Here is a 25,585-nt window from a genome sequence, read left to right as displayed (position 1 = left end):
TTCTCAGACTGCCTCATTTGTTTGTTTGTTGTTGTTTATTAAGAAAGACCTTTTCAGGCTTTCTATAAACTGGGTTGGTTTAGTAATTCACGGAGGTTGAGGTTACAGCTGTTCTAATCCAAACCGAACTCCACGTTAGGTTTCCTCTAAAATCATCCCTTTACTCTCAGTTTAACATTGGGCCTAGATTGTGAGTGCAGCATTCGATACCAGTCTCATTTATTCCTGCGCCCTTTCTGCGTTTTGCCTTCCTACTTGATTGATAGACTCCACCTTAAGCAAACTGAGTGAAACGACTTCTGATCCAGTCTTGAGGGGCCTTTAAACGTCTACACAACTCATCCCCGGCCTACTTAAACAACAGAACACAAAATCATTGGTCTGGCATTTCTTGTCAAGGTCTGGTGTCAGTCCCGCATCTTCAGCCGTCATCATTTGCTGATATGGCTGCTATCTCAGAGCGGGAACTGAATGGCTGACTTCTTTCCTTACTGACTGCTTTTTCCATATGATCCTGGGAACCTTCTCCTCTCCTACTTCCTTCTCCACCTGTGGTGTCCCGCAGGAATCTATATTATCCCCCTGGCTCTTTAATATCTACCTAGCTCAGCTGGCATGCCTCATCTCCTTCTCCCCCAACTTCCAGTGTTATGCAGATGACAACTCTTTTTCAGACTTCCTGCTGACTCACTCGCACCTTCCTTCATCCCCGACTGCCTGTCGGCCATCCGGGCTTGGTGCTCTTCCAATGATCTCTGCCTCAATGCCAGAAAAACTGGCCCCTGCTCCCTCCTACTTCCCCTCTCTCTGGCCTCCCAACTTGGGCTCTCCCCTTGCTCCTCCTTCTGAAGCCAGAACCATTGGAGTCATCTTGGACTCCACTTTATCCTTCCTCGCTCACACGTATGACATTGCCAAGAAGTCCCACTTCCAACTCTTCCTTCTCAAAAGGAATTCTCCCATTTCTCACTTTCCCCCAGAAGCTCAATGTTTCCAGAGCCCTGGTTCTCTCTAGGCTTGACTATTGCAACAGCCTACTCCTCAATCTACCTTCTTCCACTCTGCGACCCCTTCAGCTAATCCAGAATAGACCAGCAAGACTTATCCTTGGCTTTAAGCCCAGGGACCGCATCTCTCCTACCCAAAAAAGCCTCCACTGGCTCCCAGTTGCTGCACGGATCAAATGCAAATCCCTCTGCATCATCCACAAGGTTGTCTGGAGCCGGGTGCCACACTATCCGCAAATCTCTTACCAAATACGCTCCTTCTAGACCTCTATGCTCCTCTGGCACCAACTCTGTGTGTAAAGCGTTTCGCTAAACAGAGAGCAGGAGGCTGCTTGCTCCCTGTGCATCTTGAGCAGGACCTTCTGAAGTTCCGAAAGCACCTTAAGACTATCCTCTTTCCCCCCCCTCCTCCCTTCTTCCTTCCTCTGCTAATCCCACAATTGCTGTGATTGGTGTCTTGGAACCTTATGCATCCTCTGGGCCCCTGACCCTTCACACCCAATCTGCCCAGCATGTCTTCCTCAGCACTTGCCTAGGCGCACCATCCACACTGGAGATTCACACTTTGCACCCAACGCGGCTCCTGGCCGCATAGCGCTTACCATACTTTACACTTTATCTGCAGCTCATTCTTTGAGCACGGACACCACTGCACGTATGCCACTGCCCTCTTCCTTCCTGCACTTGCACGTTCTGAATACTCACAAGACATAGTAGGTTCGGCCGTCCCTTCCCTGCCTGTATTTTCTTTTTGTATTTAACTGTACTGCTATCCATTGTTCCCTCCCTGTGGGCGCTTTGAAACATAAATGGCCTGATTCATGGAAGCATTTTATAATGGCGCAATCCCATAGGAATATGCTCCTTGAATCAGGCCGAATGCATTTCATGTATAAGCGCCTAAGAAGCAAACAATAAATCAAAACAACTCCTGGAATGCTCTCTGAGCTGAGCTCCAAATTTTAGTTCTCTCTCAACCTTTAGAAGCCATCTTAAAACTCTTCTAGTCCAGTAGCCGTTCAATGCCCACCGCCTAGAAACCAGTCACTGTGGTAGCGTGTTATACAAACGTACCAAGTCAATTAGAATGCTACATCACTACAACAAACGTACATAACGAAACAAGGCCCATCATATCCTAGCACCATGGGCGTACAAAACTGCCTGCAGCATCCATGCTTGCAAAACAGAACACGTAGAAACCAATCTGCATGCTGTTCACAGGGTACTTCTGTTCTTTGCGCATGAACGCAAAGGAAAAGTGATCTTACATGTTCTGTTCCTTATCACTAACCACACCCACGATCCCACCCAATTTTTCGGTCCCGCCAGTGCGTGAAGAGATCATGCAAACCAGCATTCATCATTTGCATGTATACGTTGGAGCATGAAAGCCCTTTTCATGGACTGAATTCCATAATGACTTATTTATTATGGCGCTTATGAGAATTTCTACATGTGCCCTTGCAACTTCCATTGCGATTATATTCTGCTATTTAAGTAATTTGGCCCCCCAAAAAAAAAACATTTGAGGACCAGCATAATCCGGGCAGTCTAATCTGATCTCCAGGTGGAACAAGCACTGGAAAAGCTGAGCTTTGGTTTCATTAAAAAAACTCCTTTACCCACATTGTCCTCCTTCCGGTCCCCACACAGAGTGAGTGGGGAGGAGACCGGCATAGCTGAAAGAGTATTAGTGAAAAAAGAAGTCGGGCTGAAAAGCTTTTATAATGGCCCCATCACCACCGTAATGGTGATATTGTGCTCCTGCCTGGAGTGAAGACCATAGATTTGATCAAACTAATGTTGATGATAAAGAAGGAAGTTAACCCGTCTGTGTTGTTGAGCAATTTTCCGTGCCGTTTCTAGAACAGTAATATAAGAGTGCTAGAATTTGTCAGCACATGGTTGTTTGACGGACTAGAGAGGTGCTTGAGCGTGCATTGAAGTTTGGAGGCTTCTTCATCAGACATGTACAGGGGTTAAGTTTGAGGTAGGCAGTTCACATCCTGGACTGGATGATAGCTAGTAATCACAGATGGCAGATGTCCTGTGGCTCCTAACTCTCACATAAAACTGAAGATTGTGCACGTATTTGTGGAAGGATACAGTGGTCGCTTGTGTCAAAAGCATGCCCGAGAGGTCAAGGAGGATGAGGAGGCACGAGTTACCCGTATTCATGAATCCCCCAGCTTGATGCTCCACTTAATGTGCAACCCTGAGTTATAGTCATTTGGGCAGTGTAGTTGTTCGATTCTGACAAGTAGTAGAGTAGAGATGACTTTTCCCCAAGATTTTGCTAATAAAACAGGAAATTCATAAAAGGGCCCATAGTTGACCAGGGCCATCTGGGTCTACAGTATTTTTTTTCAAAAGAGATCGTCTTACGGATGTTGGAAAGATCCTTCAGTGAGGGGGCATTAATGATGCCGAGAAGTGCGTCGAGCACCAGGACCATCCATTGTTTAATGATGGAGACTGGGATCACATAGTACGAGGTAGGGTTGTGGGAGCCTTTCTAGCAGGTTTGGTGAAGGAAGAGGTGAGAATTCAGTCCAGATGGGCAAAGTGTGTACTCGAGGGGTGGGGGAGACGGGCTAACGTGGGGTCGGGTGAGGGTTTGGTACAGTTCTTTACTACTTGATTTTCACCAGTTACATGTTACCGCAATGTTGGTAGAGTAGTAAGCAGCTTTGGCCTCATCAGAATCCTACAGTTGGTACAGAAAGAGTTGAGGCTGGTGTGCTCTCCAGAGTGACAATGTTACCGCCACTGTTTCTCTAGGGCTATGATTGAGCATTTGTTGGAGACAAGTTCTGGAGGTTTACCAAGGGCTGAATGGTTTGGTCTTAGCACGGCTGGGTTTTAGGTGGCTATGAGCATCAAAGCAGAGTTGATAAATAATTCTAGGAGGACAGATGAATTCACTGTGCGAATTAAGTTGTGAAGTTTGCTTATAGCTCCTTCACCTGGAAGGTTTTGATTGAGCAGCGCCGAGTGAGGGGCATTTAGCCTGACCTTTGTGGGCCATGGTCGAAAGGGTGATCAAAAGAGGGATGGTCAGATTAGTCGAACAGGATAGGGTCTGCACAGGCGACGGGCGGGTATAAATACTAGGTCTTGAGTATTGCCTTTGTTGTGTGGGGGCACAATTTGCTTAAGGTCCATGGATCTGGTCACTGGGAAAAGAGAGCTTGGAGTGTGGTTGTCAGCTTGAGACTTAGGGGACAATAAATTCTCAGAGAAAGACATTGTTGGTGTGTTCTAGTTTGGCAGAGTAGAGCAGGTTGGAGAGGTCATCAATGAAAGTCACTCCAGTGAGGTGGAAGGCGATGGATTCCTTGTGAGATAAAGGAAAGAAGGCAAGCGATTCGAATGAGCTTGTTCTTGGGGAGGGGATGATGGAGCATGGCCAATGTCTCATGTGGAGAATTGCCACTTTGCCTCCTGCCCGGTGAGCATGTTGAATGCAGTGGGGGGTGTCAAAGACATGGAGGGGGACATGGGGTAAACCATATTTCGGTAATAAAGAGGCAAATCAAGGTTGCTGTACCAGATGAGGCTGGCCTCTGCAGTGTGAGCAACTGTTCCTCAAGCATTGATATGCATGATGGGGCACAGGGTTGTGGATGCATGGTCGATATTGATGAGGTTCGCAAGGGTAGGTTACTGGGGCTGCTCAAGGTGCTTATCGAGGATGGGCTGTAGAGGGAGAAGACCTATAGGGTCTTTTGGCGAGTTTTTGAGTAGGGACTACTTTGTAGGTAAAATGAAGGAAAGCGGGTCTGGTCCTTTGCCCTATCAAGTACAAACAAACAGGTGAGGTCCTTGTCTTTGTCTGTACTTTGCTGAGGAACCCAGCGATGAGGACTGGTGAAATAGGAGCAGCCGATGTCATGGCCTGGTTATGTGCCTTTAAGCTGCCCCCTGGAAGGCGGAAAAACCTGGTGGTGGGCAGAGTGGCAGGGCACACCTCCTCATTGCTCTTTGATGTAAAACCTCTACATCGTAGTTTTACCTAGCAAGACAAATTCCAAAATGTTTGGTACCAGAGCACCAAAACTTAAAAGGGGTCACGTGCCTGCTTTTCTATCCAACTTGTTTTGCTAGTTTTGTAGGCTTCCGTGCAGTGCCCCATGTTGTTATAGATACATGCTGTGTGTGGGAGTGCGGGGGGGGGGGGGGGGTGAGGGGGTACCAGAACCACAAAGTGCACCAGTTTCTCGACCCACGGTAGCAACCAGGGCATAAAGACACCAAATGAGAAAAAGCCCAACAGGAGAGAACTGCTAAAGCGACGAGATGGCATTCATTAGGTTATTTCTGGGCGTTCACAAATGGCCCCACGCGCTTCTAATTGTAAGTCAGTTTACACACAACTTCCGACGGAAACCACAGAGGCTCGGCTTCATAATCCTGCCGCTGGACCTCAGAAGGAAATCTCTGAGTTACACTGGTTAACATGGGACTCAACTTCTGAGTTCTGAAGCCAACCTCCCCCTGCAGAGTCACAGATGCTTGGCTCGCATGCTCACACACAGGAAACGTTCACTTTGTCGAGCAGACAGACTGGTTTCATTTGCTTGATACATTTTAGGCACATCGATGGTGTTCTGAATGACAACGGCCAGACCCAGTAAACAGACACGAAGTGTATGTACATTGTCGCAGCCTTCTAATTCCGTGGGCACTGGGGCGATGCTCAGTAAGTTCATGTGCACACTGCAGATAGCTGGTAGTGTGAAGGTGTCATGCTTGAATAGCAATAAGTTAACTCGGGGGCCATACACCTGCTGCTGTGGCGTTCACGTTAGCTAATCGATTTAAAGCAGTACCCATTGTTTATACCTTACAGAACTACACTATGTCTTCATTCTAAAAACACGCATATGAGAATGGGGCGTTTAGGGAATGATTACAGGCGTAGAGTGGCTCATGAAGGTGTTTCACGTGTTAGGAAAGGTTTTTGAGGCAGATGGAATGTTTGGAATGTGGGTGGGGGTCTGGGATTACGTTAAAGGGGTAAAAAAAAAAGTGTATGTTGGCCCTTTCACTATTAGCCAATAGACTATAATAGAAGCTCTTTCTATGAGCAGTCAAAACACGGATCTGAACACCAATTCATGCCACATGTTTTCCTCTCTGCTCTGGTGAAGGGTGGTGTACCTTATGATCGTGTAGCCTAACTTATTCCGCTTTGCTGAAGAGTTTAATATTTTTATACAGCACGAAATACTAAATGTATTGTATGTGGGCGTTTAAATGGATGTTATTACCCAGCGGTCCTTTCTATGAAAATTGAGAAATATTAACCATTTTACGAAAGCGAAATATGTTAGGGAGAAGCGCTTTAAAAAAGTACACGCAACCACTACAGCAAAAAGACAAAAAAAACGGGACCTGCATTTCAAGATGTTAACAGTTTTGCACTGTTTCGGTAGGAGGTAATGGGGCTGTTCATAGAATGCGAGCGGCGCCCACCCTCAGACAGTTTCACTGGTGTATGGGGGCACACGTGATGCGTGCACATCCCGCCTCGAGGGCAGGCCCACCTGGCTACAGAATACGGCCCTGCAGGTGAAGATTAAGCTAGACCTGCTACTTCATCCAAACTGTTCTCTCAACAGACCCGAGGGGCACAATATGAAAATGCATACAGCACGGAAGTTAGCAAAGCACATACAGTGTGTGTGTGGTTTATTCTAACATGCATTACCAGCAGGAGTTCCTAAAGAACACTTGGGCAGTCAGCAGACAGTACACATGGCCCACATGTTATGCAATGGCCGATGGCTTTAGGAAGAATGTACCAACTCCTCGAACTTTAAAATAACGAATGCACTGCACTGCCCAAACAGACGTTTGCCAAAACAACACCTGCCAATGCTCACCAACAAAGCTGCCATCCGATTGCCCTATTCAGCTATGTTGGCATTCATTCACCCAGGTACAAGTTGAAAAACAAAAACACTAGTCTGGAGTGCCCAATGGTTAGTCAGCACATTTACATGTATAAGATAGGTGACTTCATTATTCACGAACTGCACTATACATATTAATACATTGCATTGACAATTATGCAGTCATATAATTGCACAATGTCGTGCTTAGTCTATTTTGGACTCCTGTTTCAATCTGTACGAGCCATTGATACGATGTGGTGTTTATAACGTGCCTATACACAAGTGTTTCAAGGCGCAATGAGGCAAGGGAGGGGGAAACAGAGGGAAGACAGCCAACGATCCTACTCGGCCAGGTGTCATTCAGATCGTGCAGGTGCATGGGAAGGGGAAAGTGCCGAAGGGTAAGGGGACAGGGCAATACATGGGATAATAGAACAAATAACAAAATAAAGTACGGCCCGCAGCTGGCAAGTGCAAGGGAGAAGGGTAAGTGCAGGCATCAGGTGTCAACAGCTCATAGTAGCACTGTAGGGAATACAGAGAACAGTCCCCAAGTGTAGGGGTTTCCGGGAGGGCAGTGCTGGTGTGCGCGACTGGCAGAGGGGGGGGACCTGGGCCCGAGGTCAGAGGGTAGCCAGGTAAACCAGTGCAGTTTCAGTATAAGCCAGGAAAATCAGCAGGGGAGAGATGGAGAGAAAGCAGAAGCAAAGAGAAAGATTTTGGAGGTGCTTCCGGAACCAGAGATTGTTCTCCTCAAGTTTCAGGGGGGCAGGGAGGCTGTTCCAGAGGGAGGCCCCGGCCGAAGAAAGTGATCTACCACCAACTTGCAACTGACTGAAGGAGTAGGAGGTGGACATGCACAGAGGATATACCCAACATGTTTCAGAAATGCCAGTTATTAAACCCTTTCAGCGGGCCGCTTTGGTTCAGGTTGTGTGGGCTGCTAAATCAGTAGTTTCCCATGTTGTGTCCCATCTATCAATGAGGAGGGTGGGTAGGGAACTTGTGTGTGCCTCCAATGCTACACCTCTTGGGAATGGTGTAAGTGCATGTTAGGATCAAAGCGCCAGATGTATCCTATCAAGCTCTCAGCATCCTCGCTTATGAGCCATCAACCAAGTCTCAGCAAGCCACCAATGTTTGCCTAATAAACAATCTGACATTCAATTGCTCTCTTCCAACAATGAAACCAGCATCCATTGACCATCATGCATGCCTTGAGTCAAGGTGCCATCCACTAACTGCATTACCTTGGTCCATCAACAACATAGCTATCCATTCATCTCTATAAGTCCGGCAAGCCACCACCCAATCACAGGCCAAGTAAACTATATGATAGCCCTCTCATCAGCTGGCCTGCACTAACACTAGCAAACATGTCACTTTAGTTGTCATCTGCATAACCCGATAGCAACAAAGCTGGCACCTTCTCGTAAGCCAACGGACCAACTGGCATCTACTCAGCTGAGCCATTCGACAAGCTGGAATTAACTCGCTGTGGCGATCAACCACGATGGATGTCTTATAGTTATGCTATTCGATGACCAAGTTGAGAAGCAAATGCTTGTGTCCTTCAAGAGGAAATCCATTCAATTTGCCCAGAGACCACACTGGCCCAACAAAAGGATCCACTTGCCCTTGACAAAACAGCAATCTCACAAGCTGTACATAGACCTCAGTGCGCACAAGCAGACGGACACCTGCTCATCCAGAAAAGCAAACCAGACCACACAACACAGAAAAAAGAAGTGTCATAACATGTAAGTATTGACGAAAATGTTCATATCTAAGTAAAATACAAAATCCACTGCCCACGAAATATCAGGCCACCCGAAAGTCACTGGAAAAACAGAATATTATTTTTTTAAAGGTAATAATACACAGAAAATGTACCAACTATTACTCCTGTCACGCAGTTATTGATGAACGCAAACAAGGAAGAGAATGCTGCACAGCTAATATGGATTAACACTAAATGGACCGAGAAGCAAAGCTGCTCTAGGTGCAAAACTTTATTCCAGCAGCTGAAACGTGTATGTTTTTTTTAATAGGTGCAAGCGTCAGGAAAGCTTTAAAAAGCTGTTACACAAACTGCCAGTTTTATTGCAAAAAAGAAAGCGACTTTTCTTCCCATTTATAAATATAACCAGAAGAATAGTATACTCTTGTCCCTCGTTTACAATTAGTAGTAAAAAAACACACTTAGGGCACACTCCTCCTGAGTCCTCACTCTCTCCAAGAACAGTGGCGCTGCGCTCAAGGGCCGCTGCCTAAGGGAGCCTACCACATTGCATACACGTTTCCACTGCGCTCAAACATTTTGGAATGTTGTATTCCCATATCCTTGATAGATCATTATCATTTGTATTTTACTCGTTTATGAAGTTACAACGTGCTACTTAATGGCAGCTTTGGAGCTCTCCAGCAGTTACCAGGGATCGATATGAATGGGGCCCACTTGGCCATTTCTTAAAGTTCAAAAGAACCGGGTTGGCTTAACACAGACCGCTGCTATGCCTTTCAGCTCCTGCTTAGCTCTTTATGGAGATCCCTGATTACACAATGCAGAACATAAACATTAATCAGTCCGCGCACTGTTAACATACAGAAACAAATATTAGTTTAACTTTTCAGGACAAAGGCACAGTGTGCCCACTCTGCAGGCAAACATGAACAAAAGAGTGAAAGAGGGCAGATGTCTGTATACGCCATCAGAGGTTTCCATGTTCTTGATGAGGCCAGTCTACAATTCTAAAGTGATCTATACCATGCCCTTCGAGAAAAGACAGTTTTGCAGCAGCGGAGGGTAACTATTATTTTTAAAGGCAAATGGTGTGGTTGCGCCCCTCCAAACAGCTGGAGGGTCTCCTCTGCGGCCTTTAAAACAAACAGTGCCCTCCAGGATCACGGTGCACTGCTATCTAAACAACAACCAACACACAAGCTGCAAAAAGAGGACGACAAATGTCAAGGACTGAAAATGTCACTAACAAAAATAAGGAGCATTCCTAATTAAGACGTACATATTAGTCTTGGCGCATTTGATGGCATCTGGAGTATTTGAGAACTCGACAGGACACCAAGAGTGCGATGACTGCGTGCTGGCTTCACGGAGGTCTGTGTGAGTTCAGCTGTCATGACGTTGACTGGGGGCGCGGGGCGCAGGGAGAAAGGATGGGGCACCTGCCCCAAGGCACATAAGGGACATGGCCTGGAATACGGAACGGAAAAAGCAGGATATAAACTTCCTGCCGTAGGCGTTACCTCCTTCCTCGAAAGAGAATATGGAAGGATCAGTGAAGCTCATGGGTGTTGGGGCTCAGCATTCAGTGATGGTTCCTCTTTCCATACCCTCCTCCTAGATCTCCCTCGCATTGCTCTTCCATGGTGAAGCGACTTGAAGTACTAGAACACATGCTAAACCCGCCTACTTGGCATTTTATATGAACTAAAGTGCCACATAGCGCCCAGCCATATTTATTTCCGTCCTCAGGTCATAAGCGCTGGCTCAACGGTAAGTCATTAAGTGTCCAAGGATGGTTGCAGCACTATGTAAAAACAACAAATAAAATACTGAAGAGTACATCCAGGAGTGTGTGTATCCATCAGAAAGTGACAGGCGCGATTTGTACTGCGAGGCTGCCACAGCACCTTTGTACACAGCATGGCCAATTTCTTGACCGATGATTGGTTTCCCGTTGTCGGGTGGCCTGTTCAAAACGATCTTGGCTCATATCCACCTTCTGGCTTTTTATTCAGGCCCTGGACTTTGGCATTTGCTGCTGCTCTTCCCCATCTTGGTTTCTGTATGCCCCCCTTCTGGATTCTTCGTCTGGCAGTATGTCATTCTCCGGAAAAATACAGGCTCAATCCTTATTAGCTCGCTTTATCCGTGCTATATTTCATACATGTAGCGTTGTATGCACCCTCTTCTGATTTAGGTGAAATCCTATGTACATGTTTAGAACTTCTATTTGAGACACCCCAACCTGCTTCCCATGTTTATAACGTACCATGTTTTTCTTTTCCCCTTACCCACCAAGGCCAGTGGCAAAAAAACCTATGAGGCACCAGAAAGAACTGAAAGTTTACCTATTCTTAACTGCATATGGACCAGGCGATTTCTACATAGCGTCAAACCATACCATCCAGTAAAATAATCCAGACAACTCAGTAAATGCCCCCATCACAAGGAAAAGTGTTCTGTAGAATAGTATAGCACACGTGGAAACTTGAACAGTGTAAAACCAACAAATAAAAACATTACACTAATCTTCTGCTTCTCTCTTAACATGTGGATCTGCCTCAATCTCTCCAGGTACCCTCTCACCAGGACAGTGGTCCAAGAAAGGTTTTGAGACCCAGGAAATCTATGGGCGCTAGATGGGCGAGTGTCTATGGGGAAAGGGTGGTAGGGTCTGGATATGTAGATTGTACGGAGCATGGCAGGGTATATTTTGTGCGTGAAAGACATATGTCTCTTATGCAGGCCCAACCCCACAAGTAAGCTAGTCAGAAGGCTCAAGTTACTCAACCGTCCCTTGGTGCTGGTTGCCTAATTGCAGAGGGCCTCTAGATTTTCAGGCTCCTCCCCAGGTATGATGGAACTGTGGTGTAGGGGTGCACCCAGGGTAATTTGTTCATAAATTTAATTTTAGATTATTTTAGTTTTTAGTATTAAAACTTAGGTGCTCCTGTGTGGGTCTCGGCCACAAGACCTATATAAAATATGCAAAACAGAATGGTCCACCTTAGGAAAAGGTGGGCTAACACAGGACACACTTTTGTCTGACTAATGTCAGTCGTAACCATTCAATAATTCACCACAGTACAGAAGTAGTGTTAATTACATTAAATGGCATTTTTATTAACACTGCTTCTGTACGGTGGAGAATTATTGAACGGTTATGTCTGACGTTAGTCAGACAAAAGTGTGCCCTTTGTTAGCCCACCTTTTCCTCCCCAGGTATGGCCATCTAGCTGTGTGATCATTGTAAAGATAGTGGGCCAGCCGGGCAGACGCCCTGTCCGTTCCATACACTGCGCAGGGGGGCACCTGTACGACGCTGTATGACAAATTTGGACCCACACACACCACCTGGTCTCTTCGGTTAGGAAGTGGGCACGTTGGTTCTCCTCCCACATCTTATCGTGCCTTCAGCGGTGGCTCTTGATTTGTCACAACCAGAAAAGCACAGGGGCAGCACCAGCACTTAGATCGAACTGAAGGGTAATGGCGACTTGAAGAGTTGGCCAACTCTCTCTGGTGGTTCAGTTTGTGGGCTGGGAGTGTGCCAAAAGATAAAGGGTCGGGTAACGCCAAAACAATACAAGACCTGTGTTATACCACAGATATGGGCTACATATAGCAAGACATGCTGGTAAGCGAGCCTAACTTTTGTAGGGTTTTCCGGCCTGTTTTAATATACGAGGTTTGTAGTCTATTTGAAATCCCAGAAGAGTTGTAGAGTCTTTATTGCTCAAGTTGTTTTGGACAACCAGGCAGGGTCGGCTGGAACCACAGACTCCCTTCCCGTTTGGAGGATGCAAACGGATGGTGTTGACACCCTCATCCAACTTCAGTAGGTTTGCCATTGATTAGTGCTCCTTTGGCTCAGCCATACGATAGTGTCCCGTTAAACTGGTCTTCACTCTTAAATATTCCGTTCAAGAAACGCACATACACAATCAGGGCTTCCTATTCAGACGGTGCCCCTTTTCAATATTAGGGCTACAGATTACCCTTTTTCTCAATGTCCTCCCTACGAGAGGTCGGCCTTTAAGTGCCCCCTCAGTCGGTTACTCCCGCTGGCCGGTCACTGATCCCGTTCTCCCACTTTACATGGAGTCTGTAAAATCAGTATCAAGACGTGTAAGTCGTTCCAGTAGCCCCGGACGTATACCGTAAAGGCCCCTCCATCAGTTCCCTCTTTTAGCACCGTACCACCACCCACTTTAGATTCCCACGGACTCCTATTGATGTGCCCCCCTGGAGAAGCCACTGGACCATCAGGTCCCATTTGTCAGAAATGTGACCCCTTCTTACCCGGATGTAAAGCCTCTGGTTCCGAGCCACCACCCCGTACTGTCCCTAGAAGCAACAGTAGGAGCAGCGAGTGCACAGCGGGAGCGGAACACGCCATAATCACCGACGTGAGGAAGCCCGAAAGCGGACACATGAAGGAATAAACAGCGGCGACTCTGGACCAGAGACAAGCCCGCAGCAGTGTCAACCCACTGACAGGGAGAGACACGCCCCACAGCCAATCGTCGCAAGCCATCTCAACACCTTCACCAACCAGGGCGGGTCAAAGGCGGGACTAATGCAAACCCAGCCTGGCGGAAACGGATGACACGCCCATTCTTCGAGGGTCACGTCTCTGTCGCGCTGTCACTCATACAAAGGAGCTGGATGGGGCAGGATGACACGCCCAGAATAGGCGGCACTGATCGGCCTTTTCACCGACACGATAAAGCCCCTTAAACTTCACCACGGGTCGAAAGGTTGGTCAACGCCGGTATAATACACCCATGCTAACGTAGAAAGACAGACGTATCACCCAATAGAAGCGTCTCGTGGCACCTTATTATAACAAGATGTAACGGTAAAGTATATTCTTGTTTCACGCCTCCATATACCGACCCCCATTCACCACAGAGAGGGCGTAGTTAATCCCCACCCACAGTCGTGTGGTCAACGGAGTTCTCGTAAACCAATCCGGTTCCTCTGTCGAAAGTTCGGGATTAGAGAAGTTTTTCCGAGGCGGAAGAGTGCGCGTCGGCGTCCCGAGGCTCTGGGGCATTCTGGAATTTTCAGGAGGGCAACTGCCACGTCTACAGTGAGTGGCCGAGCGCGTTGCTTTCGGTGAGGGGGCGTGAGGCCGTCACGAAAATATTCCCTTTCGGAATCGTATAGCTGCCTGCAGCGTGAAAAGCAGCCAGTTCTGTTCCTGTCTTTCGAGAAGTACTGTGCGCTGTGCATTGATGTTCAGAATGATTTTTCCAACAGAAAAGACGCACAATTTCACAGCATTACATATTAAAAGGACAACAAAAACGGATCAAATAACAGTCCAGAATGACCAAACCCACAGAATAATGGTTTATCAAAATTCTCATTTCGGCCAAGTTTATGGTATGTTTTGGTTATTGTAATTACTTCAGGAGCACTTAAGACTTGAAACTATTCCAGTGAGTTTTCGATCTTTTTTTTTTAAAAAAGAGCGCTGGGGAGCCCCAATGTGAGGGATTACTTGCCGGTAATCTTCATTGCACCTAGCTCTCTTCTTCCTCGCCACAGTAAATATAATCTTTGAGGATCCTGCCTATGACCAGGACACTTTCTATTTTCTTCTTTTTTCCTTTGCCCTGCCTCTCTGCTTACCTCACATATAATATCGAGATACCCAAGGCTCCATTCCATTTCCATGCACAATTTAATTAGGGAGCCAGACATCGCTGGTAGGGTTGGTCACAAATACTCTGATGAGGAAGAACATAATGTGTGTAGTAAAAAGATGCACAGGAGGGGTAGGGGTTTCTGGTTGAACTCCTTTATTGTAGGTCAAACATCAGCTTCCTGTGCAGATAGCACACTATCTCTTAACTGGGGGCAACAGGCCCTACAACATTAACTTGCTGCAGACAAGGGGATGAAGTCTTTAAGCATGGATTACTGTCAGTCTTAAAGGGGAACACCGGGAGCTGACCCTGCTCCGTGCCCTCTGCTTCTGGCGCTTCGCGCTCGCGGGAGCTTTCACTTGCGCTCCTATGCGAGATATTGCGAGACTTCGGATCCTGCAATATCTCTACACCCCTCCCCTTGACAATGCAGAACAGTTTATTGCATGACATAGTCATTGTATCTCATCGGTCTTCTGTGTTCCCTTTTCGGCCAGTCTTCTCTCTTGCTGCTGGTGTTCGGTATTCGATCGGTTTCCTGGACGACCTCTGGTGCGTCTTCTACAACATCTTCTTCCGCAAACTCCTTCCTTCCTGCTTCCGGCTCTAGTACTCTCACAGTCTCTCTGTCAGGTCCTACATAGGTTTTAGGTCCCTCTTGTAGCTTTTCTCCTTCACAATTCTTTTCGAACATGACTACTCTCTCCATGTTCCATGTGCGACCATCCTCAGTGCGGACATGGTTGGTTCCTCTATGAATCACTCTTATGGGTTTACTGAACTTTGAGCCAGTCATTTGGTCCTTGGTTGGTAGACGTACTTCAATCCAATCCCCTTCCTTTACTTCACACCCTTGAGTTGTCTTTCTTCTGTCGCTCAACCTTTTCATGCAAGGTTTGCTGTTCTCCATACCACTTCCAACATGTCTACTTCGTCGTCCTCTCTTACCCTGGCCAACCATGGTGGCACTAGTGTGGATGCTGCTCTCCTCCCCCCTCAACATGCGAAATGGTGTGATTTGGGTGATGCCGTTTGGTGTTACCTTGTGAGCTGCAATGGCCTCTTTGGCCGTCTTGAGGGGATCCATCCCTGAGGCGGTCGCTAGTTGAATGGCTCCTTTAATGAACCTGTTGACTCTCTCTACGAGTCCATTTGCTTGGGGATGATACAGCGCTGCTTTCCTTTGACAAATGTGTTTCTGCAGGAACGACTCCATGTCCCTCGATACTAACTGTACACTGTTGTCTGTACTAACTCGCTGGGGAGCCCTTCTCTCTGAAAGATTGCTGACTTCTATCACGGTGTCAGTCGTGATATTGGGAACAAATTCCGCTTCCACCCAATTCGACAGGTAGTCCACCATTACTATGCCGTACCGATGTTCGGGCGTCATCGCCTCTAGTGGTCCGATAGAGTCCAGTCCTACTTTTGACCATACCGCTTCAGGGATCTCGGTGGGCATCATGGGGGCTTGTCTGATCTTCAAGCGTTTATCACTGTTGAGACACTCGTGGCATCTCTCGATCATTGTGCGAATCTCCTGATCGATGGAAGGCCACCAGTATGCTTATCTCACCCTTCGCGTCATGGTGTTGCCTAGATGCTTTGCGTGGGCTCTGCACAGAATAATTTGCCTCATCCCCGTAGGTGGTATCACTTGATCATATTTCATGATTAGCCCTTCAGTTTCTGAAATCTCCTCTGCCACTTTCCAGTACGGCCTTGTTCCTTCTGGCACTGACCTTTTATCTGGCCATCCATTTCTGATCCATTCCCTGATTCTCACCTTGATGGGGTCTTTCCCATCTTCTTCGATCCAATGTCTTTCGCTGAGCTCCAGATAGTCTGGGGCCTTGAGGTCTAAGATAGACGCTACTATGCATTCCTCTTGCAGGAAGGTGGTGGCTTTGACTTTGGCTTCAGGTAATCTTGACATGCAGTTTGCCTACGAATTCTTCCACCCTGATATGTGATGTATCTCTAAGGGTTATTCCTGCAGCTTGGCTGCTTTGCGTGCCAACCTGGGTGTTGACACTTTCGTACCTCCCGGTCTGAGCATGTGAATGAGGGGCTTGTGGTCGGTGACCAATTTAAATTTTGTGCCCCCTATGTACGTCCTGAAGTGTTCCACGGCCTATGCATAGGCCAACATCTCTTTCTCGTCTGTGGAGTAATTTTGTTCAGCCGTGAATAGGGCGTTTGAGGCGAATACCACTACGTTTTCTGTGTCCCCTTTCCTTTGGATGAGAACAGTTCCTAGCCCTCACGCACTGGCATCCGTGGTGATGACTGTGCACCAGTCTGGATTGAACGGTTGTAGGCACAGTGCTTCCACTATGTGATGTTTGATACTTTCAACCGCTTTCTTCTGGGCTTCTTGCCATGTGAATTCTGACCCTTTTTTAACTAGCTCTCTCAGCGGCGTTGAAGTTTCTGAAAACTTGGGGATGAATTTAGCATAATATTCGGCTAGTCCCAGGAATGACATCACTTCATCCTTGTTCGTTGGCTCGGGAGCTTTGATTATTGCTCGCAGCAGGTTCTGTTTGGGGCTTATGCCTTGTGACGATATCTTGTACCCCAGATATTCGACTTCACATGCTTTCAATATACATTTCTCATATCTTAACTTCAAACCGGCATCTTGCAGCTTAGTGAGAACCTTCTTCAAAGTGGCATCATGTGTTTGCTCGTCTGCAGCGTACACCAGGATATCATCCTGTGAATGGGATACATTCTTTACGTCTCAAAGTAGCACGTCCATCATGCGTTGAAACGCTGAGGCCGCCGATGATAGGCCGAAAGGCATCTTCGTGAACTGGTAGGTGCCAAATAGGGTGATGAATGCGGTCAATGGCTTGGAGTCTTTGTGCAGCTGTATTTCATGATACGCATCCCTCATGTCTAACTTTGAGAACACTCTGGCTTCTTTCATCATGAAAATTAGCTTGTCGTTGCTTGGAAGGGGGTAGCTTTCTGCAGTTACTCCCAGGTTCAGACTGCGGAGATCAATGCATACTCTTAGATCTTGTGAATTTAGTTTTTTTATAAGAACGTCTGGGCTCAACCACTCTGATGCCTCTATTTCTTCGATGGTGCCTTCCTTCACCATTCTGTCAAGTTGGTTCCTAAGCGTGTCTCTAGCGGTCGCTGGAACTGACCTTACTTTGTTTTTGACGGGGACATCGTTGCCTTGTGTAATATTTTATGAACAAAGCCTTTGATTTGTCCGGGACCTTCCTAGAACAGTTTTGGATAATCTTTTCTGACAACTGGTGCTCCTCTTGTACTGACTGACAATACCTGGTCCTCTGTGCTGGGGTCAAGCTTGATTGTGAGTTTTGCCTCATCGTCCTAACCTAAAACTGCTGGGCCTTCCTGACTGAAGTATATTCTGGTGGTGGTCTCTCTCCCTTTAAACTCCACTTTCCCTTTAATGTAACCCAGTAGGTCGATGGATGCACCTCCGAACACTGTGGGCTTGTGCCGGGTGCTGAGTACTTGGACTGTTTCTGTGCCCATCATCTCTTTATATGTGCGCAGGGGCAAGATAGTTAAGTCTGAGCCTGAGTCCGCCATTACTCTCCTTTCCAGTCCGTTTAATTTGATGGCGCAGTGAGGCTTTTCTCTCCTGGCACATGGGCTGTTAACTATTATTACAGTGGGCCTCCCTTCTTCGTCGAAGGAGGATTCCCTCTCTGCGTTGTGTTCGGCATTGACATTGCTGACTTTTATGTTCTGCCACACAATTGAAAAATTTGCTATCTTCTTGCACACTGAGCATTTTTTGTCCCTTGCTGGGCATTCTTTGACAAAGGCTAAGTGTTTGGTGCTAGCGCATCTGTGGCACTTCAATGGTTCTTTCCTTCCCCACTTCACGTCTCTCGTGTCAACGACTGGTCTCTCATTTTTGGGTCGGAAAGCTATCCCTTGTACTTCTGCGGGGCTGTGTCTGCCTGCATATTCTTTCCTTCTTCCTGCGGTCTCTTCTACTGCCCTCGCAATCTCAACAGCCTTTTCCAGCTGTAACTCCTTTTCCAGAATGAATATGTCTTGCACTTTCCTGCTGTTGGTATGTACAGTTAGTATGTCGCAGATCAGTCCTTCTGCGTTGCTACCAAAATAGCACAGTGCAGCTAATTCGCAAAGTTTGGTCACATAGTCGTCCACTGGTTCGGACGCTTCTTGTTTGCGGCTGTAGAACCTTATCCTGTGCCCGACAGTATTCTCCTTGCTGGCAAATCGTTTGACGATTCTCCTCACCGCCTCCTTGAACACACCGGCATTGTCGCCGGCCACTGGTTCAGGCGTATGGCTTTCAAACACCCGTTGGCCTTCAACTCCTAAGGCATTCAGTAACATGGCTCTGCGTCTCGCCGCTGTGTAGCCTGTGCCCCCTAAAGCTTCCAGGTATGTCGTGAATAGGGGTTGCCATTGTGGCCATGGGATGGCAGGCCTACCTGGTGTTTGAAGAAACGGCGGTGGCGGGGTGGCTCCCTGCATGGCGCCGCGTGAGTTCAAATCCCGGTCCTCATTGCTAATTATGTAGTAAAATGATGCACAGGAGGTGTAGGGGTTTCTGGTTGAACTCCTTTATTGTAGTTCCAACATCAGCTTCCTGTGCAGATGACACGCTATCTCTTAACTGGGGGCAACAGGCCCTACAACATTAACTTGCTGCAGATAAGGGGATGAAGTCCTTAAGCATGGATTACTGTCAGTCTTAAAGGGGAGCACTGGGAGCGGACCTTGCTCCATGCCCTCTGCGCCTGGCCCTTCGCGGGAGCTTTCACTTCTGCTCCCGCAATATCTCTACAATGTGTAATGAAGATTGCTGGTAAGTAACCCCACATTACCCCTCATCAGTGTCCTTCCTCGTCCCAGTACTTACTCTTTGAAGCATACTGATGGCTGGAGCAATAAGCAAACAACAACTTTACTGCATTGCCCCACATACCTATGCCTCAAATGCCATGGATTCATGTGCGTGAATGTTGATATTGATATTTTATTTGTATCATGCTCGTACACAAGTATTTCAGAGTGCGACAGGGCAAGGGAGAACAAAAACAACGATTTTCCTAGGCCTAGTGACATTGAGAACGCGTAAGTGCATGGGAGAGGGAAAGGGGAAAAGTGCATGGAAGGATGGAGTGGAAAGTGCTGGGTAAAGAAGAAAAACATAATAATAAAAAGCAACAGTGTTAGTGCAGCCAACAAGGGACAAGTGCTGGGTTTAAGGCAACAGACAGGGTATGTCTGTAAGTGCAGGAAAAAAGGGGGGGGCACTATGGTTGCAGATACAGACCCCAGTGCAAGGGATTACCATGAAGCAGTAAGGGTGGGTGGCAGGGTGAGCAGGTACCTGGGCCCGGAAGTCAGATGGTAGCCTGTTGCACGGTGCAGAGAGAGAACAGATCAGGAAAGGAGAGGCGAAGGCAGAAGCAAAGAGGAAGGTCTTGAGGTGCTTCCAGAACCGGGGATGGTTCTGAAGTTTCAGAGTGGCAGCGAGGCTGTTCCAGGGGGAGGCCCCAGCCGAAGACAGAGATCTACCCGCAACTCGTTTCTTAGATAAACAACTGACCCTGAGGGAGTTAGAGGAGCGAAGAGCTCGAGAGGGGAGGTATTTACGAAGGGACAGCTGAAGGTGTTTTGGACACAGGCCCCAGAAAGCCTTCAGGCAGACTGTTGAACAAATGAGTTTGGGACAGTGCATGCAGAATCCCGATTAAAGACTGGTATAGATACTCCAGCTTCAGCCCACGAACCTGTCATTCCTCATTCACCCTCATATTTATTTATTTCATTTGTAGAGCGAGTATACAGGCATCGAGGCGCTGTTACAGGTACATGTTATTACAGTGGCTTTGTCATACAATACATTAAGGTAACATGCCCTGTTACCTGTATCTCCCCAGGTAACGGAGCCCTTGATACCTTAACGATTCAGTGATGGTGTCCTTAATCCATTGATTAATCAGAGCCACAGATGCCTTCTTGCCGTAGCTCTTCCTCAAAAGTTAACAAACCAGCTATCTGTCTTTCCGCTTGAATCGGGGTTCGTTCATTTCCGGTATTATTGGGTCCAGAGCTGCCCCCAATACCAACATCAGTTTTCTGGCAAACTATTCAGAGAGGAATCAGGACCTTCTTGGCCACACTGGGCCCACCAGCTCAATTATGAGGCCCTGATCCGCATCCAGACTTTTGGGTAACCAAGCCAATGGGATAACGGCATACACCATTCCCTACCTGAACCTTAAGATCCCAATGATCCAATAGGTAAGAGAATAGGGGTTGTTGGTGGAGTCACTGCTTCTGCACCCCAAAGACACATGCTGCAGTCGTGAGCTCCGACACGTCAATATAGTCTTCTAGTATGGAGGCAGAGAAAACTTGCGAACCAGCAGCCCTGTCTTCTGGAAGTAGCCCATTGGTGCTTCACTGTCAGAAACTAGCTCCAATAAAGTCATCCTGTTAAGGAAGTAGATACAGTCACCACCAGTTGACTAGCAGTCTCTGCCTTTGTAGACCTTTGCTCAGGTACACTACCTGTACTGCCTGCAATATCTCCATAGGGGGTTCTAATTAGCCAGTCGCCCAGGAAGGGGGATAGCTCATTCTCACGACTGCAGATAAGCCACCACCAATTCATGACCTCTGTGAACACCAATGGCGACACTTTTTAGGCCTGTAGCTCTAGAACAGCCAATATTGTGCCTTTTTTGCAGGACTTCCATACTGACATTTTTGTATGATAAAAAATAGTTCAGACTTATTAGGTCCAAAACCAGTCGAAATGTTCACATTGACATGGGTACTTGGAATGTTATGCAATAAAGTTGATTACGTTATCTGCAAGGGGAACCCAGGATATGGCCATGGTCATTTTCCTGAGCAACTCCCTAGTCCCTTCTATCAGGTCTTCCTGGTGTGCTCTCAACATGGGCTGCAGGCTTCTTCCACTGTCTCTGATAACATTGACCCATCCATTTTACAAAGTCTTCAGCCATTATTTGTGGAACCACCATAGTGGCGTCTGGAGGGCTGTTGTCCAACTGTTGGTCTGTTTTTCCACAGTACAAGTTTTGTAGGGTCTAGTAGACTGCCAAAAGCCTGTTATCGTCTCTCCGTTATCACATGCTTCTTTTGGCTCTCTTAGGCGAACATCCAGAGTCTAAAATATCTCACAACTTGTCTGCATGTTTGTCGGCTTTCAATGCTCTAAGGACCTTATCCTCCAGCGATGGGCCAACCGCAGCTTTATTTCAATGGAATTCTGTTGTCTTTAGATGTGTATCGTTGCGCCAATCTCATAGATGCAGTCACCTCCTTTCTCCAGCTACTGCTCCACCTACCATGCCTGATGCCAGTACCTTATCCAATGCCGACAAAGCAATTGGCATGTGCTTATCCTGTTGCATGGGAGTGCAGTCCAAACCTCTCCTACGCCGCTGTGAAAAACAGACCAGTGCTATTTTCTTCCGTATAAGACATCTAGACACATGATCACACCGTAAGATGTGCCTTGGTAATTGCCTTCCTTCTGGAGGAATCGAGGGGAAGTACACTCAGAAATTGTCTTGGCCCAATCGATCGGGTATGTATTTTTGAGCGTAAATCGATTGATCATAAAAATGTCTAATGCATCTTACCTTCGTTCTTCCCACATTTACACATGCAAAACTGGCAGGTTGGGTACTGTTTGATGAATCCAACAGAGTCTTCAACTATTCCCTGACGGTGACCTCCTCCCAAGTGGCCAGGGGACGGCATACGCTACCTTATCCTGACTCTGGGGGTGGTTATATGAGGGAGAATGACATGGGAGGAGACGACCACCGGGGGGGGGGATCATGGCTTCATTGAATGAGACCTATTATTCCCCCATTTGCCCAAAGAAAAGACCCCCTGATACCTAATGGCCTATTGCCATGCATTTGTTCCCCCTTTTAGGGAAAATAGAGACACCTTTTCCCAACACCCTTTAGGCCAAACTCCCATCTTGGTCTAAAAAGTAAAAGCTCCAAGAATATCCAATTCCCCATCATGTAGAACTGGTTTTTCAAATGGAACTATTGAGAGAGATTTTCCAAGTATTATGCATCAGTTGACATCAATGGGCTCCAATTCCCACAACCACCTAAGTACTGGTTAAATCGTAGTGGATTGATACTTTGTCCTGTGCGCTATTCACCGGCCTATTCAGATATTTTATAATTGACAATTGTATATCATCCAGCTGCGGGAGTCTCACAAACTGAGAGTCCTCCACAAGAGATTCATCCTGCAATGACAATGATTAGTAGAATGTTGCAAGACTATCACTGCGCTTGAAACTAATATTCCTCATCCATAGTACTCTATTCAGTAGCAAGTCATCATGTTATTCAATTCAAAGCAATAAAGTCCACACATTGAAATCCAAGTGATGTTTTCTTTATATTCTTGTCGTGCAGTACAATAATGATATAGCCGACACGTGTTTTGACCAGTACGGTTATCCTCAAGGCCTTGTCCTGTGTTTAAACTTCAATATCTCATATTCAAACTATTGAGAGCCGCTGTTCAGGAGAAGATGTTGCATCTCCCTCTGAGGCGTGTGGAAGCTGGAGGGGTGAGCCGGTGTGGTGGAGCAAAGAGACTTGCCAGCAGAGAGGGAAAGTAGCGTTGCGTGAGTAGGACGTGCCACAGAGATTTCGGGAACCACAGGACGATTTCTGGGTGTTCCGCAGCTGGTGGAAGCAGCGTTATGTTCACCGGGACCTTAAGGAAAGCAGGCGTGCAGGAGCAGAGCTGTGAGAGAAGCCAGAGAGATGCCAAAGTAGTCCAGCGTGTAAAGCAAGCGGCAAAGCTATGCTGCATAGCGTGAATGGGACTGAAGATGCCACACAGAGCTGGTGAGTCAGCCCTACCTGAGTTGGGACCCTGGGACGTTTTGGTGACCGCGCCAAACAGTTTGAACATTGTAAAGCTGCAGAGACAGAAACAATAAGAGCAGAGTACAAAGCCGACCCCTAATAATATTTGAGTGCATGGAATATAGATATGGGGAAAACCTCAAGCGAGAAAGAACCATGGTTGATGAGCAAAGAATTGTCAGACCAAGAGTCCTTGATATTGGAGAAGAATCCAGGTGAAGGGAGTAAACCTCTGAAACCAAGGCTTGCTACTCTTGATGAATTTAGTATTAAGAAAGAAACTTCTGAAAAAGAAATTAGGAGGCTAAGCAGCTTTGCACGTAACAAGATTGTTGTGGGCCAAGAAAAGACACAAAGAACTGTTCTGTTAGACCAAGAAACCTTGCCATACCATTGAAGAATCCAGGGGTAGGGAATCGCTCTCTGGAACCAAGTTTGTTACCTTGAAGAACATTTATGTTGGAGCTGTTCTATTTTCATTTATGTCTGGAATAGGGGTTGGTGGGCACCGCTTGTTTTCCTTGTCTTCTTTGTTATTTGATTAAATTGGTGTTACGCTCACCTGGTTCCCACAGAGGCGTCGATCGGACCCGGACAGCTGCGGTCTCCACCAACGTGATGCGTAGTGAAGAGATGACAGTCTGGACTGGCCCACCTAATCTTGTCTGCTGGACTCGTAGAAGTATTCTCCTGCAAGTGGAGAAAGGGATTTAGCCACCCGTGGACTTTAGTGATGGCCCCCCCCCAACAGTTCTCGTTCTCCCCACTAATCACCTCCGATATCCCCTTTTGGTAATCTCACCTTATGTTTTTAAATGATGAGCTCTCCATCCTGCATGGCATGCAGGGGCGCGTAGATACCAGTTACTTCACTGGGTTGAAGGTACTGGAGGAGTTCTGGAGGAATATTAACTCCAGTGTCTATAAAGTTTAGAGTTCAATATGTCCGATGTTCACTCTTGTTCCATTCCCTCATTAGGTTGTAGCTGGGTCTAAAAGAATATTGCCTGGAGGCAGCTGATGGCGTTCAGGTAAGAGTCTGTATTACCAAACACTGTCCGGTAAAAGTTGCATGAGTTTAACTTGCTGTTTTCTCTCCCTTTATAGGTGCGGCATAGGAAGATGCAGCGAATTAAAGAATAATACCTCCGGTGGTAAAGCAGGTAAGCCAATGGTGGCAAAGAGATTGTCTTTGTCGGTTTTCTCGGCTCACCTTGTTATTCCTTTTGTTTTCCCCCCAGGTGCTGGATTTCGACGAAGAAAATGATGGAGGCAGCGCCGAGTCGAAAGATGCGGTGGACTGGTGAGTAGAATGCGGCGCTGCTGCTGGCGAAGCGACGCGTGCTGAAATAATGTCCTTTCCAGGCTCGGAGATGTGCTGGGTCCGGAATCAGGTAAGGAATCAAATAATGTCCATGATCTAACATCTTCTCCTTTCTTTTCCTTTTGTCTAGGAGCTCCGGATTCGAGGCGGGCGTGGCAGAAGACTGGATGCTGACTTGCAGACACGGTGAGCGTCACGCTGCTGGATGCAGAATAACGCGAAGCATGGGCTACTGTTTGGGCGTGGTTTAAATAGCCTGCAAAGTAGTCCCAGGTAAGAAGTTCCCCAGAACCACACCCGAGTGAAAAATAGTCCCTGTAATAAAATAGTCCCATCCAGGCCTCAAGTTGGCTTGGACTCATTTGTAGCATGGTCTGCATAAGGTAAGTAAAGTCTATGAGCCTGGCGCCGACTGTTTTCTATGATGAGCCTGGCACCTAAGGCGCCAGGACTGAATCCAAACAGCCCCCAGCCGGGGCTGTTGGGGTTTTAATGAGTATCTGGATGTCTGCTCCCGGGGCTGATGGACACGATCCGGATGCCCGGGGGTAGGCATCATGACAGCACCCCCCCACCCCCCACCCTGTCCTCCCCCCACCACCCCCCAAGGCCCCTCCTAAAGTTGTTCTTCCCCTTGGCCCTGGCTTGTCTGGGAAGTCCCGATGCAATTTTTTCACCAATCGAGGAGCATGAACGTGGTCACTAGGTTCCCATGACCTTTCTTGTGGTCCGTAACCCTTCCAGTCGATTAAACAAAAAAGTCTTGATTTAACCATTTTAGAGTCCAGGATGTTTTTTACCTCGAATTCAGGTTCTCTATCTATTAGGATGGGGTCAGGTGGTTTAGTTAATCTTGTCCCGGGTTGAACTGGTTTTAGAAGTGAAACATGAAAGACAGGATGAATCCGCATATTAGAGGGTAGTTCTAATTTGACGGCCATCGGGTTGATAATGGCCTTAATGGTGTAAGGTCCCAAATATCTAGGATTAAAAGTCCGAGTTCCTTTCAGAGGTGGTATATGTCTTGTA

General features: G+C 47.1%; 1 protein-coding gene across 2 annotated transcripts in view; it reads right to left on the bottom strand.

Annotated features, from left to right (window-relative positions):
• The window catches only part of PLOD3 (procollagen-lysine,2-oxoglutarate 5-dioxygenase 3), a 796,608-nt gene extending 783,451 nt beyond the window's left edge, over positions 1-13,157 (bottom strand). For both annotated transcript variants that reach the window (XM_069646170.1, XM_069646173.1), the window contains exon 1: positions 12,957-13,157. In XM_069646170.1, coding sequence (XP_069502271.1) covers positions 12,957-13,089 — 133 coding nt within the window. In that variant the 5' untranslated portion in view covers positions 13,090-13,157. The remainder of the gene's footprint in view (positions 1-12,956) is intronic.
• Positions 13,158-25,585: the final 12,428 nt, after the last annotated feature.

This window comes from Ambystoma mexicanum, chromosome 1p, assembly GCF_040938575.1.
Source record: "Ambystoma mexicanum isolate Mex_15411 chromosome 1p, UKY_AmexF1_1, whole genome shotgun sequence".
In the NCBI taxonomy this organism is placed as follows: domain Eukaryota; kingdom Metazoa; phylum Chordata; class Amphibia; order Caudata; family Ambystomatidae; genus Ambystoma; species Ambystoma mexicanum.
The sequence above is the reverse complement of the archived record's forward strand: the minus strand, read 5'-3'. Positions and strand labels throughout refer to the sequence as shown.